General features: G+C 45.9%; 1 protein-coding gene across 1 annotated transcript in view; it reads left to right on the top strand.

Annotated features, from left to right (window-relative positions):
* LOC135385469 (zinc finger protein 425-like) overlaps positions 1-17393 on the top strand; it is a 49780-nt gene that overhangs the window by 525 nt on the left and 31862 nt on the right. The window contains exons 2-6 of the mRNA XM_064614798.1: positions 249-324; positions 6935-7079; positions 10156-10340; positions 13736-13943; positions 16633-16800. Of these exons, the coding sequence (XP_064470868.1) occupies positions 298-324; positions 6935-7079; positions 10156-10340; positions 13736-13943; positions 16633-16800 (733 nt within the window). The 5' untranslated portion in view covers positions 249-297. The remainder of the gene's footprint in view (positions 1-248; positions 325-6934; positions 7080-10155; positions 10341-13735; positions 13944-16632; positions 16801-17393) is intronic.

The following is a 17393-nucleotide window of genomic DNA, read 5'->3' as shown; positions in this document are numbered from 1 at the left end:
ACACAATATAAGTTGCCTGCAAGTTGTCTAGGGAGGCTTGAAGCGAGGTGCTATGGGTAAGGCTGTTCGTAGTCCACGTAAACGATGTTCTGACTCAAACTGCTCAACAAATGATCAATTGAATTCAAAACTCCATTCATCCTGCCTGTCAGCCATGCTATGTATCAGGCTTGCAGATACCATGTTCAGTCCCAGGGGTTTTGCGAGGTAAAACTGAAGTGTACTGATGACATGTGATGGAATTGCAGATAGGCTAACGCTGCAAACGAAAACGTGGATGGTGTTCAAGACCCAAGAATGACAACAGGAAGCTCACCAGGACAGGTACAAGTCCACTGACATAATTTTAAAGTGTACACTTTGATAACATCGAGAGCCGGGGGTTGTTTCATAAACTGAGGGGCAGTCTCCACGAAGCTACAGAATAAGGCAAATGAGAATACCTGTTGTGGTTGTCATAGTTGTTCTCCAGTAGCATTTACAGTCATGCCTATCACTTATCCACAGCTCTGTTGGCCGAAAAACTCATTACCCGGTCTGCATGACTGGGAACAAACTTGCTAGCATTGGTTTTTTATATGGTTATCCAAAATTCATGTAATTCCGAATGTTGTCCTTATTTGTACCCGGACGCTAAGTACGGAGAGACGGACCGAGGCTCCAGATGACTAACCCCAACAAGCTTTAATCAACAAGTGCCCCGAATCCCAACTCGAGCCAGGCGCCGCGCGCTCATCGCAATCCCATGCACCTGGTCGCCCATCGTCCTCCTCTAAGTTACGCAACACACTCCCGCGCCGACAGGGTGACCGCGTTGGCGGCGATCATATCTGTGCAGTGTCCAAGTGACGTCAGGTGGGGACGTGGCCGATCGAGGCAGGTGTCCTCACGGTCTGGGTTTACGAAGACTTGCAATATTTCAATCGTCCGCGTCGTCGTCTGACGTGAAGACCCCAAAACATCCGAAACATCCTCGCGGTGCGGCACAGGGTGTGGTGTGCTGTACAGTAGTCCTTGGCGAACCGTCTGTGGTCTGTGGCAGCTGCCGCTGGGTCGCTGAGTGTCATAAAGGAGACCGATGCGGGTGTCTGCTGACTCGTGCAAACGTGGACGACTGTGGGCAAAGGTGTGGCTTCTAAAGCGCTGCCAAGGTCCTCCGCCGATTGCGGTTGAGCGTTGATTCTGCTGCCGACGTTCGACGACATTCTCCCTATCTTAGAGCTCGCTTCAATATGAACTGGAGGGATTATTTCTCTTTTAGCGAAGAGCTGCGAAGATTGTTGGTGCCTTTGCACAACGTCGTGCGAATCACATTCGGAGTTCGACGATTTTTGTGCTATGTTGCTCGTGTAGACGGGAGGTAGGCCTTCCGACAACCTGGTTTGAACTAGTGAATCCTTACAGTCAGTGCAGTCTTTCCCTGGTCGCGTACTGAGGTTGCAGTCCTCTGGCCATACCTTTGCATCACACTGACCCTCAGCGGTTTCCCGGTGTTCTGTGTTCGTGCTGTCCGTACGCTGCCATAGCCATTCCTCGAAAGATGCCTCAATGTTTGCTGTGAGGTCCGACTGGTGTGGATGGCGTGACATCGAGCGTTCTTGAATTGTGTCACTCTCTGTCGAATTTGAGTGACCTTCAATTGCGCCAGCTGGAGAAGCAGGAGGCTGGCTCACCGAGACTTGACTTCCGAGCTGACCAGCTGTAGTGAGATGAACTGTTCCGCTGGTCCACACAGTGAACGTCCCAGTAGGCAAGGTAGGCAAGAGACCCAGGCGGAGTGCGCTTCTCGCTTTCGAAATTGCCAGTTCCACTTGCCATTCTTGCTCCAGTATATCTTGCAGTTCGTCATCGAATCTCTCATCACTTATCAAACCCATGACCTGGGCATCCAGCTCCGCTAGGGCTGCCTTCCCGGCAATCAGGCATCGGAGGTCTGCTTCAATTGCTGCCTTAACTTTTACCGGTCGAGACAGAAGTACGGCGAGATGTTCGGTGGCATGGGTGACCCCGTCGCGGGTTCCTGCCCGAGTACGCAGTAGGCCGTCGAGTGCTTCGCTTGACATCCGGAGCGCGGTCCGAATCCCGGGTTTCGGCACCAAAATGTGTTACGTAAATGAGACAGACGGACCGAGGCTCCAGATGACTAACCCCAACACTGCGAACTGTGTTCCAGAATAAGTGTAATTCTGATTCACTCATACAGAAACATGTCAATAACTTCCGTCCTTGGTCCTTGGCATTTCCTGCCTGTCGGCTTGTCCCTGAGGAATGTAGCCTCCTACGTAAGTTCTACACTACGATCCCTTTTTGATCAGAGGTCAGTCACTGAGGTCTGGTGTGGACAGGAAGTAGCAGTGGCTCCCAAGAAGCACAAGAGATGTCCGATTTCGACTGTGCACAAAAAGTCGATATGTGAGCATCGGCTATCCAAACCAAGTGAAAGTATTCCTAGCCTTCAAGCATGGGTTAGAGGAGCACAGGATGTTGATGTCAAAAAGCGAATGATGTGCAGTATTTTACGGGAACAAGAGAAGTACTGTACCAATCAAGTGCATGCATTCCTGCACTTGATTCATTTATCCAGACAATAAATGTACCAAGGCGTGCAGATAAGCGATATATGTCTGGATACCGGCTTGATACCCCCAGTGACATTCCCATAGTTGTGCTTGCTAACGCTTACATCATTCTAATGTAAAACTGCATGTGCAAATGTGGTTTTTGTTGTCTATCTCTCAAACCACTGTGCTTCACTATATTGAATTTATGTACGGCCCTTGCACATGCTTCACGGCTTGATAACTGCTTGAATTTCATAATCAGTGGGAGTTTCCAACCTGCCTCTTAAAAGGACTGTAATGTGAAATGCATCTACCATGTTTTTATGTGCCATCAGGTAGAACTTCACTTTGTGATGACACACACAAGCCATCATGTCTCAATCCTTCATATTTTTCGTACTAACGAATTTCAAACACCGATAATTTTGCGACCGCGACGTCCACAGACATTCGCCATGGGAAACATTGGAGGCCTTCCAGGATTGGCGCACAGATATCACGTGATATTGAAGAACTACTATGTAACACATTTGGGACAGGTTACTAATCACTATCATGGGCATTCCCGGGATCTTTTCCAAGGGGAGGCAAAGCGCTTCCAATGGGGGGGGGGGGCATTGAAGAAGAAGAAGGCGGTGATATTGAAGAACTACTATGTAACACATTTGGGACAGGTTACTAATCACTATCATGGGCATTCCCGGGATCTTTTCCAAGGGGAGGCAAAGCGCTTCCAATGGGGGGGGGGGGGGGGGGCAAGAGTGCAAACCCCCACCCCCTACCACATCTTTTTCTGGAGGCGGACGTTGCACACTATGTGGGTGTTCAGAGGTTCCTATCATGACATCTGAGAATAATCATTATGACCTATGACTAAAGCGCACACTATTTTCACAAGCGACCTTGGAGTTTCCGGGGGGGGGGGGGGGGGGGCTGCCCTCCCTCCTTGCCGGTACGCCCATGATTACTATTAGACCTGTTATGAAGAGTAACAGCAACTCTAGATCAGCATGGTTTAAACTGTTGTAACCCATAAGGGTATCTGCACGATGTGTTCCATCAGTTGGCCTTTCTCTCTCTTTCCTTGTCCCCGTGTTGTCTGCTCCTCTGCCATTGCCCGTGGTCCCGGCGTGCAGTGGCATAGCCGGCGGGGGTTCAACCCCCTGAAATGGTGCCCTTGATAGTGCATTTAGAAGAGGGAAACGAGGGTGAAATCTTCCTCCCCATGTAAAGTCCCCATAGAACCCCTCCCAAAATATTTTTTTGACTGCGTTACTGCCGGCATGAGTAGGGTGGCCAGGAGATGAGAGGTGTGAAAGCCGCTTGGTATCACTGCTGTGTGCAAAACCTTGCTTCCAGGTGGTTTCCACGGATGTCTGGCTTTCATTCTAATGTTCCTAGATGCACGAACCATGCACCTTTGATGGTGAAGCGCACATTGCAGCTGCCCACGACCTGCCAGATAGCTAGTCTACTTGCTTGCGTTTTAAATAGATACATTGCGGAGAATAAGCACTAGGGAACAAAAGCACACAGAAAAGACGAGAACAACACATGCAGCGCTTATTCTCCACAGTGAATCTATACCAAGAGGCCCAAACAGGTGTTTTGATTCTCAATATATGGCGCACGAGTCAGGGTTGCTGCAGAGTCATATATAGAGTGAGTTTGGCCATCTTTTGCTGCTTCACGGCAGGAGCCTGTTTTGACGTCAGAGTTGCTGTTTGCACCGCCAAAACGCGTGAATCCAAGCGAAATCCTCTTATCAGCCAGCACGTAGGTGCCATTTTGATGCAGTCCACCGGCTAGTCGACAGGTAGTTTTGTAATGCTCAATGTAATATACAGGAATTGCCAACTTATCACCCACAGGTGCCTATGATAAGGGGGCTTTGTTAGCAAACTGAAAGGATTCAAGGGCGAAGGGTTCTCGAAGGGCGCCCTACACACGTGTCTTCCCCCCTTGCATCGTGAACAGCACTTTGCATCAACATGGCGTTGGCGACTGATTGACGACTGGACAACAATAGAGCGCATCGAGGGAGGTCGTTCAGCCGTGACGTCGCATGACGTGGTTCAAGTCAGTTACTCCTAATGGCCAAACTCTCTCAATAAACGGCTCTGGGTTGCTGTGTCTTGGGCTATGCAAATTTTGATTAGTGCAGCAATCTTTGAAATTAGATTGCTAAAAAAATGCTCAATGCACAGCAGAGCTACTACGTATCTGAAGCGTCCAGCTACAATGTTTCAGAAAAGCACTGTTTACCGTTCACTTTACAGTCCCTTTAAGGGGATAAGACGGGAAATATAACCACCATGTAGAACTCACCTTGTTGATGATACACACAAAGCATTAGTTCTCAGTTCTTAATACTTTTCATCCTAACTACCAGCTCCCGTGGCATAACGGTTCAGATGATCGCTTTTCACGCCAAGACTGGGAGGTGACGCCGGTTCGAATCCTGTCACCGGCTGTGCTTGTCTGAGGTTTTCACTGGGTTTTTCGAAGACCTTCCAGACGAATGTCGGCACAGTTCCCCCTGAAGTTGGCCCAGGATGCACACTATTCTCCCCCCGCTCCTTCCTGCTGTCCTCTCTCCATCTGTCCACATCTGTACGCCGCTCGTAGCCACAGTTGCATCACAGAATTAAAAAAAAACAATAATCGTAACGATTTTCTAACAGCAATATTTTGCTGGTCATGGTGCCCCTGGACATCTGCTTTGAGGAGCAGAGGGACACCGCCCCCATAGGCGGACAGCTACCACATGATAGCGAAGTACCGTGTGATGCATTAGAGATAGATTGCTAGTTACTGTTAGGTTTCCGTTGGAAAACGGCTCTTGAGCAGTTTGATTTAGATAGATGAGTGGTAGCCAATTATGTTCGCGTCCCCAGTTTGTGGAAACCGATTCGAAGGTACACTCCAGAAATCCAGGTGTTGAGGTGATTTTAATCCGAATGCCACCAGAACAGGAAAAAGGGGCGTGACACGAGTGAGCAAGCTAAACCAGGGAAGGGTAACGGAAACACATACCACGGTCCTCCATTACTGGAAACAGAAATGGAAACGAAAATTATCTTCCGGTATTGAATTCGGCTAATGGCTGTTCCTGTTGTGCGATAGAATTTGAGTGACTTTCCATTTTAGTTTTTGTATTTTGATGACTCCATTCCCTGTAATGCTCTACATAGTACACAAGAGCATGGAAAGAAGGCACAATAATGGATCTCGAGGGTGCATCCCTAGTTTACCTCGTCCCAGTCTTCGTAACTCCATGACATCAACACATGACTATACTCCACCATAGCACGAGGATGAGAACCTACAATTTTTAGTTACTTATTTCGTACTTTTTTTCATTTCACCGTGACCATGGCAGTATTATTTACTACTGAGAGCGTCCGCTTATGAATGCGACATTGGATGAAGGTTACGCCCATCTTGAGTTGCTGGACTCCGAGTGACCAAAGACATGTTCCTACATTATTTATTTTAAGGCTCGCAAGATGTGGGCATCCCAACGACGCAAAATTACTTATGTAGTGTGTACGCGTGACACCGAAGCAGCACTTGGGCAAAACAGGGTGCTAATAGAGCCGGACGGGCTGTCCTCCCGCAGCTCTGTAACAGCCGTTCCATTACCGGAAACAGTAACGGAAACGTAACGGAAACGAAATTGAAAGGCAGGTATCAGAAACGGATAACGGAAACGAAAATATAGCAGTAACGAAAATTAAAACTGTAACGAAAATATGTACGTTATCCTTCCCTGAACTAAGCATCCTCTGGCCCTAGGTCCGGTGGCGGCCGCCACAGCTGTAATCTGCAGGAACACCCCACCCTTTACTTCCCCCTCTGTTTTTGCATTGTTGGCTCTCACTGCCGTCACTCATTATACCCAGCATGATTAGAGTGCCCTGAACGTGAGTGCCACTTCTCACTTGGTCTTGTGTGCAAAACTTAGCTTCCAGCCCATTCACACGGATGCCTGCTCTACGATGTACCATCTGTGCACCTTTGACGACGGTATATCAAAATTTCAAGAGTTTCAGGCAGGCTGGTTAGGTTGTTCTGTGCGTTCTCAATAGATGGCACCACAAGTGGCGTCTGTGGTGCTGGATGACGGAGTCTGCTACTTTTGCATTGCAAAACAGTCTTTTCACTTAAATTTCTAAAATAAAGAAAACTGCTGATCAGTGTAGTACTGCAGAGCTATCATATCATGTATCCGAAGCACATACTAAGTGACAAGCATTCAGAACATACAGTTTCTATGGGCTTGCCATTTACTCTACTGTCTTTTTAAGACATACTTCATGTCGCACCTTTCCCTACATTTCTTTAATGTACACGCTGCTCACGTTTTACAGTGGCACACTGTAACTGGCTGCAGCTCCGCAAATGAGGATGAGGAAGTCTATCCTGCCATGTTTGTGGAGTCCCTTTTTGAACCACCAGAGGACAACTACTTGGACAGGGGGAAGCTCCTTGAGAACCTGCTCACAATCTCACATAGTAAGTAGAACTTGAAAGAACGTGCAGAATGCCCTTGAACTGAATGGGAAGTTTGAACGCATGTTGCCGGAAACATCCTTCTGTGCGATATTGTAGGAAAAATTATTGTCTTCAAATGCCGAGGAAGGTATTTTTCTGCCCAATTGAAATTCAGATTCCGGGGGGAGTGATGGGGGTACTGTTAGGAGTGCACAAGTCGCGAAAAAAATGAGCTGCAAACATTTACTGGTTCCTACGGGAGAATCTTGTCGAATGATCTTCAGGGGAGGTGGTCGGAGGACTAACATAGATCTGTGGTGCAATTGCTGAATGTTTCTGTAGACAGACGCTCCAGAGAGAACACTCAATAACTGTATACGAAATAGCCTTTGCAGTGCTTCCTGCACGTGCAGCAAGTGTGTGCCTACGCTATTGAGAGGTGCCATGCGCTATTGGAAGTTCCATCCCATGGAAGGAATTTGCTATATCGAGGTGTGAAATACAAAAGAACAAAAAAGTTGGGAAAAACTTCGTTACATGGAGGATTTCGCTAAATCGAGGTTCGTTATATCGAGGCTTAAAGGAGTTGGGACACTTTGATAGATGCGGTTCATTACATCATGAATGCATTGTACTGCATGCCAGAATACTGAAGATAAAAGAATTATTCTTCAATGTGTCGTACTTAACGAGATAAAAACCCTCGAACACACTCCCGAGCAAAGCGCAGACGTCACAGGGTTCAGAGTTGCGTCCATTCCCATTGGCAGCCGCAAGCACGTGACTTCTTGTGCGCTGCCTCACTGGCGGTGGTGAGGGCTGTGATGTCAGCGCCGCATGAGTTTCGATATTCACGGTGCCCATTTTCTCCGCTTCTATTACCCTCTTCACTGTGAAACTTTCAATGCAGGTTCACATCGGTGCAAAGACCCCTCTTTTACGTTTATCTGGGATAACTTGGGATGACTTGTCACAACCCCTTTAACTGTACCTGTTGATTTAGGGTACTGAATCATTAATATTTCAGAACCAAGCCTGTTTTTTTTAGTGTTGAGTTCCAACCGTTTGCTCGTGCAGTTAAATGAGCATTAAAACACCCTCCAGAAGTTCATTTGGAATTACTTTGTTCATTTCATCGTGAGTGTTATAGTAGGACCCGTTTATTACGATCTTCGATATAACGATAACTCCGATATTGCAATCAAATTGTTGGTTCCCGTCAGCTCGCCCTATGAAGACATCGATATAACTATCGCCGCAAAAGCGTTTGCTCACGTATAGCGATCAGAAATCAGAAAAGGAGGAGGTTCCCTCTTCCCATCGTTCTCTCGCCATCAAGTTTTTTCTGGTTTGCTGCGAGCTACGATGGCGTCTGCGGTTCCGAGACGCGTTTTGGCGAGGAAAGGTTTGTGGCTTGACCCGACGTTGCATATGCTCGACAGATTTTGTACTGGTGCAAAACGTCGTCACAAGGTACAGTGGCTTCCAAAATGTGAGTTGGCAGACAGTTGCATGTCACCACCCAAACATGTGTCAACGAATTTCCTGTGGGCGAAGTGCGTCCTGATGGACAATGCAATTCCGATAGTGAGAACGATAATGACTACGGCACTGCATGACAAGCAATTAACAAAGTTGCCAATCTCGGAAGGAGCCTCATGTGGTATCGCCATGTATGTTGTCCTTGAAAATTCTTCGACACAAAGCTGTGTCCTTTGCGCTAGCAACAAACGCGTGCATGTCCAGCGGCGTTCTACTTGTGCCATCCTACTTTATTGATGTGATCCCGACCGGCGATTTCGTGAAAGCTCGTTTTTAATGATACTCTGATATAACGATCGGATTTCGCGTTCCAGTCAATATCGTTATAACTGGGCTCGACTGTATAGCTCACTTGTGAGTGTTCAGTTATGAAGCTACAACGAAAATAATACCAATCTGTTATTTGTATCGGTACCACTCCACGGCCTTCATTTCACTTCATGCCCGTAAGTTACACTGCCGGATGCATGTGCCCTGCTTCGGAGCACAGTTTGATTTGAAGAAATCGTACACTGTATGAACCGAAATCGTGTTGGCCATTGGCAAGTGCTGGAGCGATGTACTGTCGGGGACACGGTTAGCTAAAATCGCCTGTCAGTACTTTGCCATCCAATATTGCCTCTGTTGCACTTGAAAGTGTTGTGCCACTATTGTATTTGAAGGTGGACCATGTGCTGTATGTGTTTAATACGCGAAATAAATAATATTGCAACATTTGGAGATTTGAGATGAGATAAACCACGAAGTGCTGATTTTAGACAGCCGTGTCCACAACAGTACATATAATCGACAGCAGCAGGACATTTCTCATTAATGCTGTGGATGGCATTTAATTATGTAATATTTAAACACTTGTAGTAATGGACATGGTGCAGCATACTTATACAAGGTCCCAGACAAGTTGCGTTCAAAACGCAGAGATGCACAATACCTGCATGCACACGGTTGGCCGCCGTCAACAATGGCATTTTTCATCGATGTTTCAAAAGCATTTTTATGCCAAACAGTAGTATTAGGTAAACTAATTTTGGTTGCATAGTGCTTATTGGAACTCCAACTTTAATCTGAGAAGAAGTCTTTTTTGTGTTTTAGACTTTTAGTGCTTCTTTAACACGCCCCTTTTACAGCACTAGGTCTTTGGCTATAGGAGTGTGTGAACTATCCGAGTAAATACAGTGATTTTATCCACCCATGAAGTTAGTAAAGCTGCAGCAGAGATATGAGTTGATCCCGGATCCTCTGATAGTACCTCGCCTACTGAGTGATTGCTTTACACCATGAGAATTTGCTGCAAGCTGTCTTTCAAAACCATTCTATTCAGCAGGGTGACCGATGATTTGGCTGCACAAATATCGACATTTATATAGAAACGTAAACAGGTAACTTTTGTAAGCACAAAATTTACCTGTAGTTACACAACTTCGTTTTGTGAACATGTTTAGAAATGTGTGCTATTCTGAAGTCTAATTGCTGTGAGTTACTGTGAAGCGGTGCTCTAATAAATACTCCACTCTACTTTACTCTATGAAATAACAGAGAAATATGATCTGTGCAGATGGCATGCCGGTAATTCAAGAGCGAACAGAGTATCCATGTCCACTGTGCCACTGCAACTTTGGAAACCTGCAGGACCTGGTGCTGCATGAGTGCCCTGCAGAGGGCCCCATCAAGGAGTCCCTGTCCTGCTGTTTCTGCTACTACTCCACACATTCTCATTCAGAGTTCAGAACACACCTCAAAGTGAGATCCTACCTTGGCATTTTTTGTTGAGAACATTTAATCAGCACTGTTAAGTTTTATCTTAGTTGTGACAAGAGGGATGAAAGTTGATTGAAAATGCAAGTTATCATACTTTGCATCAGTACAGCAGGGTGTTTACCAACCTGGAAGACCTAGAAAACAGGGAATTATTGGGGAATTTTGATGTGACTGGAAAAGTCTGGGTATTGTCAGGGAATTTGCCAAAAAGGCAGCCGAAGTCAGGGAAAATTGCGGACAAGTGCCGTCACGATGCACAGTGAATCGCGAGTGCTGATGAGCGGTTGAGTGGCCCTGCACCAGCAACGTTGCTGCGAGTAGCAGTTTTCCAATATGGCAAGCTCGGAGGCAGAAAAGTAGGACAGTTTTTCTAATTTCTCAATAAATGATCTGTTTTATGGAGGATCGGTATCAAAACGTCGCTGCAGGCACCAAGTCCCCTTTTTGTTTTGGTCAGGGAGTTTGCTTGAAATTGTCAGTGAAAACCTGGAAAAGTCAGGGAATTTGAAGGCTACAGCTTAGTGGACACCCTGGTACAGGAGAAATTCGTTAGGGTTGTGCTCCTCACCTGAAATTTGTGTGAAGCGGTCATTGGTTTATCTAGAACCACAAACACAGTGGGGTACTGACAAAAAAAAAAGAAAAAGAAAGAAAGGAGGCGGGGGGGGGGGGGGGGGGGGGTCATGATTAGAGCTACATTGTAACTGCTCTATGAATCATTTCTGACATGTGTAAAGCTAAAAATAATGTCATAAAGGGTAAAGAAATGTATAAAGCTGTTCTGCGTTACCCGCACCGTGTGTTGTCGGCTCACCGGTGGCGAACGACGACTGCATACCCAGTTACTGAGGCAGTGCAACCAAGCGATGGGTAGGTGTAATGCTTCAGGTGCAAGTGCAGGAGATGCACACAGTCCTGAAAAGTGTTCACACAGTCGCCGACCAATTTTTGGGACTTGAAGGAGCGACAGAGTCAGTCCTAATAATCGAGCAGTCCGAATTTTTAAACAAAGGCATAAATCTTGCATCTTTTAAAAAAATGAATTTAAGCACTCACAGTGGCTTACAATGACTACAGTCGAACCCGCATATATCGAACTCGAAGGGGATCGGCAAATAATTCGATATATCGATAATTCGATATATAAAGCGTTCGTATTTTAACTGACATTCGCGTGTGCCGTATTAATTGACATTTAATTGGGATAGTATGAAACAGGAGCTTACCGATTTGCATGAGCGAGAGCAGAAACTGCACAAACAAAGCGGGCAACAGGACAGTTAACAACATTTATTTGGGACGGAAGAACTCCGTGAGTTGCGCTTGTCTCTTGTTGCGAGCCATGAAGTCCATTACACTATTTTCGATCTTCTCGAGGCCTCCTAAATGAGAAAGTTCAGCTCCTTCTATTGCCCTGCAGCAGCGACGAATGGTAGCGAAAGCCGAAGCGATCTCTGTGACTGTAGGCATGACATCGTCGCCGTTAAGACCTCCCAGTGAGCCTTCATCGCCGCTTGAATCGCCGTTGTCACCAGCAATGTCCGCTATGATGTCCGCATCCGTCATCTCTGCCACAATGTGTACATTGTCGTCGGCGCCTACAAAATCATGTGCCGTCAGATCAGTGGGAACGGCTTCTGGGAACTCTGCGACCTTTCGAAGCTCGTCGTCCAGAGCGTACTTGAAGTCATCATCGTTGTCCGAGGCATCCGCACACGCCTCATCTGCAACTGCTACGAAGCGCGCTTTGCGAAAGCAGTTCGCTACTGTTTCCATTCTCAACACGTCGGATGATGTCGAGCTTGGTCGCGAAGTCCAGGTTCTTCCTTTTCTTAGCGTCCATGGCTGCCTCATTCGTGCCAACTTTTAAATGGTGGCGCCTACAAAAGGAATGCTCCGACGCCAGTCACCACTGCGCACGTCTCGGCCACGCGCTGCGCACGGCCGGCATGGACGATTCCATTGCAGGTCGCGTGCTTGGGGAAGGTAGCATGACGCATGACCCCGTGATTTCTCACTTCGGAGCGTGCGAAACAAAGCTCCGTGGGGTCACTAACTTCTCCCGTTGGCAGCCTGCCCTCATTGCCAACTCCTTTTCGTGTGGATGACTTCATCCCTAATCTCCAAGCCGCGCTTTGTCCTTTTCAATCGCGAAAAATGTGCGGAAGTTACTAAGGGCACGTCATAGGATTCTAGCGGTAGTGTGATATAGCCGATGACAGCGGTGCCCGCTGTTCGATATAGACGTACAGCACGCCTATACATTTACATGCTATTTTCAAGGGGATGTTTCTTACGTTCGATATAGGCAATAATTTGATATAACCGGGTTCGATATAGTCGGGTTCAACTGTATCGACATGAGTTTGCTTGGCCGTGCGGCCATGGGATAATGCGTCACTGTGAAATTTTGCTAGCGTAGCCTTGCCACGATAGGCTAACATGAGCTTAGTAACAGCCGTAAGGATCGCCGTGGTCGACGGGGACGCAACGGCAACCTCTTTGTCGCTGCCACTGTCCTCGGAACCTTCCGGCGACAGATCGAGGACCTGGCCGACGATGTCGGCATCAGTTAGTTCTGGGAAGATTTCAGCATTGTTGTCCACGTCTGATCATTTTTGCTTGACGACATTCCGTCAGCTATCCTGAAGTTTTAGAATGTGTCTGAAAGGGAGAAGTCCGAAAAAAATAGGCATGCTAGGAGCGAAATGAGTATGAAAAAACTTGGCAGTCCTTCCGAAACATGGTCCGAAATATTGGAAGCGGAAATACACTGGCTCTATGGGGTGTTTGTGGAAAGTCCAAATTTTTGGAGTCCGAAATATCAGTCGGCGACTGTACTATCATGAACGTGACAAGTTATAACATAGGGCCCTGCATTGTAGGGTAAGACCCAGTAAAGCCCGTTGTTACCCCCCAATTTGCATCATAATCACTTACAATAAAACCTAAAAAAAAAAAAACGAAAATGAGCTTGACAAAGTGCCAATTCAGCCACCAATACTGGCACTGGAGAACTCTAAGCATTGGACACTCAACACAGCTGCTCTGCATCTCATATTAATCTGAAATGCGAGATGCACTTTTTTTTTTTTTTTTTTTCCACCCGAAGATCTACTTTTCCTTCTGATATCACCTGATTTTACCTGATTTTATGGCTCTTGAAATAAAACCCGATTTTTAAACCCCCTCCCCAATTTTCAAAAAAACATAAAACCCGGAAATGCAGGGCCCTAGTACATAACACAATCCGGCCCGGACTTTTAAGAAATTCATATCCATGATAGTGTCATCAGGATTCTGTGTTTTGTTTAGCAGTCTTTTTAGCAGCTTTGTACGAATGTGTCTCTCATATTTCTGTGCGTGTTGATCAACAGCTCCATACATCCACGGTACTACGTTGTGGCCACTGCAATGCTATCTTTGGAAGAGAGGGTGAAATTGCTCTTCACCTCCAGAAACACGACCCAAATGGTGACCTCAAGCACCTTATCCCCCACCAGACATTTATGCTCCAGTCTTCCCAAGTCTCTCTTTCTTCAAAGAACGGAGCTATTCCCATATCTCCCACTGTTATCATACCTTGTGAGTTACTGCTATAGGTATTTGCAACTTTCTTATAAGGATGTGGAGTGCGACTTGAGACAGCTTGCATGAACGTTGAGGAAATTCCTCGTTGGTATGCTCAGTAGCTTTGGTAGAACTTGGAGCACGCGCTACTGACCTCAATGCTTCTTTTTCATAGAGCACTAGCAAGGCTACTGAGGACGGCACTGTGGAATTTGCTGAATGTTTGTGTCAGCAGGCCCAAGTGCAAATGACAACTGGCTCTGTTGAAAGACATTTTCTTCCTGCAATGTCTCTTCTTTGCATATTTAAGGTCCTTTGTTGTGAAAACAATATCTGAACTCGGTAATGTTGTATTTGTGCTGAATGTGTTAAAGATTATCAATACATTTTTCTAAATTAGGACTTTAAAAAAGGCTCTAGCAACACTGTGCAATGGTGTCATTTAACACTGCATGGTCAGGAATATTTTTCAAAGAACGAATTGAAATCCTGGTTATCACTATACCTTGAAACCCTTGCATACCCTGGAATTTGAAAACACTGTTTTCAAGGTCAGGAAATCGTGGAACTTTACCACAGTCCTTGAAAACTCTTCATTTCGCATCTTTTTCTTGTTCTCGCAGAGCTATTTTTCAGATCACACTAGCTACTGTGATCACAGCAGTGATCACATAGTAGCTGATTGGAAGAGTAGAAGCATCCCAGGATCCAAAAGGATATAAAAAATTGCAGGAGGAGCAGGTTTAAAAGTGGTCGAGAATAGCATGTGGGTGTTGCCTTGCACTGCACCAGAACTGCATTTTTGCGTGGATGGGTGACTAGATCACTATTTGAAATATCACACGACTTGACAGCCAACTTCATGGTGGCTTTTGGGAGCCACCCTTGTGTTTTATGTCTCATGTTGTTTTCGAAATCGAGGAGTAGATATCAGGTTTTATGTTTCGAAGCTGTGAGACGGTAAAATCTGGTGATATTATACATGTGAAAGAGCAGATTTTCCTGTGAAAAAAAAAAGAAAAGAAAAAGAAGCGTAAAGAAGAACACAAGACGGCAAGAGGGAGCGCTTAGTGTGAAGTATGTGGTGTCCGCCTGTGCCTGCACATGTGGCGAGTTTTTACCTTTGGTGAATGTGGTTCTCGGGTTTCACCGGGTTTTGCTTGAAGTGACTGCGACATTGGGGAGTAAAAATAGGTTTTGCTGGGTTTAGCCCTAAAACACAAGGCTCTGTGTACGCGGACAGATGTGGATAAAGTAAAACCCGCGGATAACGGTATCCCATGTAAAACGATGGTTTATGATTTTACTATCAAAATATACATTGTTTGTACAGGGAAACGACCCATGTACAGCGATAGAGACCTTTGTTCCGAGTACACCTATAAGGATGTTGGACGCTGTCCCATGCGCGTAACCGTGTGGGGAAAATCGCCATGATAAGACACAGAATCTCGATTATACAAATCTCACAGGCTAGAGGAAAAAATTCTTATCCGAAATTCGTATCAAAAGCATTAAACCAAAATAAAAATTGAGGCAAGAAAGTAGACAGCGACTGTTCATTTTCCAATACTGTCGGTGAAAGAGGTCGGTGGTAATGCTTTTGTGTCTCCGTATTTGGCCAATGCTCTTCAGATTCGTGAGATGATTCAAAAGGTCCAGCACGTGCTTTCCACCAATGAGTCGCGCGACAGTGTTCTAAAGCGAGCTTCTCCTAAAGCACGCAGGTGGTTAGGTGAAGCTGACTTGCGGAATGGTGACGCGGAATGTTGCCAGAAGTTGTCCTATATGTTCCCTGCTTCCCTCCACGAGTTCTGGTCGCTGTTTTCCCAAGCCAGTTCGATGTTTTTTTAGCATCTTTTTCTTTTGCTACACGCATGGTAGCGCGTGACTTTTCGGGACGCGCTATTTAGGGCAACCTTCGTTTAACGATGGAATTCGCGATTGCTGTCAGTATTGTTATATGTAGGTTTCACTGTGTACGGATTTATGTTTAAAGGGACAGTCGCATCCAGAAACCCATCTATGAAACCGATACCGCAACGTTCGTCATCCGCTGACAATCTGCTTGGCAAAGTTTTTCGTCCGAAAACTGCTTAGATATTAAATAATCAAATTTTAAGGATCAGCGCTGCTTTCGTAACTGCAGAGGCTTCGGCGGCGTGACATCACTCCCGAAGCAGAGGAGTGAGGTAGCCTGGCTCAGAAGAGAAAGATGACGTCTAGATGCCCCGTTACTCTGATATGCCCGCACGGCTGCGGCATGCCTTTTCTCAAAGTCACGCCCTCGTTGGTTCTTAGGGAGTGAAATTTTCTCATTTATCCAGAGAGGGAATTCCAGCATACCCTAAACATTCGACGCCTGCTCTTGTAATGTATTCCATCAAATAACAGTGAAACTACACCACCCTTTTGCGTGGGATTTTCATTACCATGGTCTGTGGTCCACAAGGAATAAAATGACACTATAGATTTGAAATCGACTGGAACGGATGCGTCTGTCCCTTTAAAGTGCCCCCGACGGACTGAATTTCGTGTTTCCAGAATCAGATGCCATTGCAATCCCATTTCAGTGCCTTTGCATTTATGCTTTGATACTTGGTCTTCGAGTGAGGTTGACCTGTATCACAAACTAAAATAAGTATTTTTTTTTAGTCCGTAGTGGCACTTCAATACTCACAAATCTCAATGGATATCATTGCAGCTCTTGAAGCATCTTACGCAAGATACCTGTGCACACTGTGCAGTGCAAGCTTTGACAGTCTTGGATTCTTGGCCAAGCACGGAATGCACCACAAGGAGTACCCCAATGTAAAGTTTCATGAGAACTGCCTAATACGAGGATACCCTCCAGCATTGCCTCATAGTGGAGGTCAGTAGATCATCACAAAGTTTTCTCACTACTGTAATGAAGCAATTTCTGCCAGATCCTCATTTGCGTATGACTAGCCATGATTAAGGCCCCTGGTTTCCTGCTGCGACAAATTCAAAATTCTGCAGCAGAGACTTGTAAATTCCGTAATTTTCCATGGCAAGCAGTCAATGGCTGCTTGAAATGGGAAACACTTTATTTTCTTGGGTAATGTGGGAATAAAAACATTTTATAAAAAATTGAAGCACTGTTGTGGCTCAGCAGTACACTCAATATCATGCGTTCTCCTCTGACAAAGAATGCCGTCTGTCGCCTGCAATCATTTTATAACTGCTAAAAGATCTTTCGGCATCTACAGAGTTTATGGGAAAATTATAGGACGGAGCTTACAATACATGCCCTGTGGAAGTTATATCTTTAGGACACCCTTTTTGTTTCTGGGCTGTAGACATTATTTAAGTCTTCAAGGCAAACTCTCAAACATCAAATCAAAATCCCCCATTGCCACTGCTACACTGCACACGAGAGGGACGCCGCTAATTCCTGAGACGGAGTATGTACAATAAACTTGGGCTAACATTATCTTAAGCTAA

This window comes from Ornithodoros turicata, chromosome 2 (genome assembly GCF_037126465.1).
Source record: "Ornithodoros turicata isolate Travis chromosome 2, ASM3712646v1, whole genome shotgun sequence".
Taxonomy (NCBI): Eukaryota; Metazoa; Arthropoda; class Arachnida; order Ixodida; family Argasidae; genus Ornithodoros; species Ornithodoros turicata.
The sequence above is the reverse complement of the archived record's forward strand: the minus strand, read 5'-3'. Positions and strand labels throughout refer to the sequence as shown.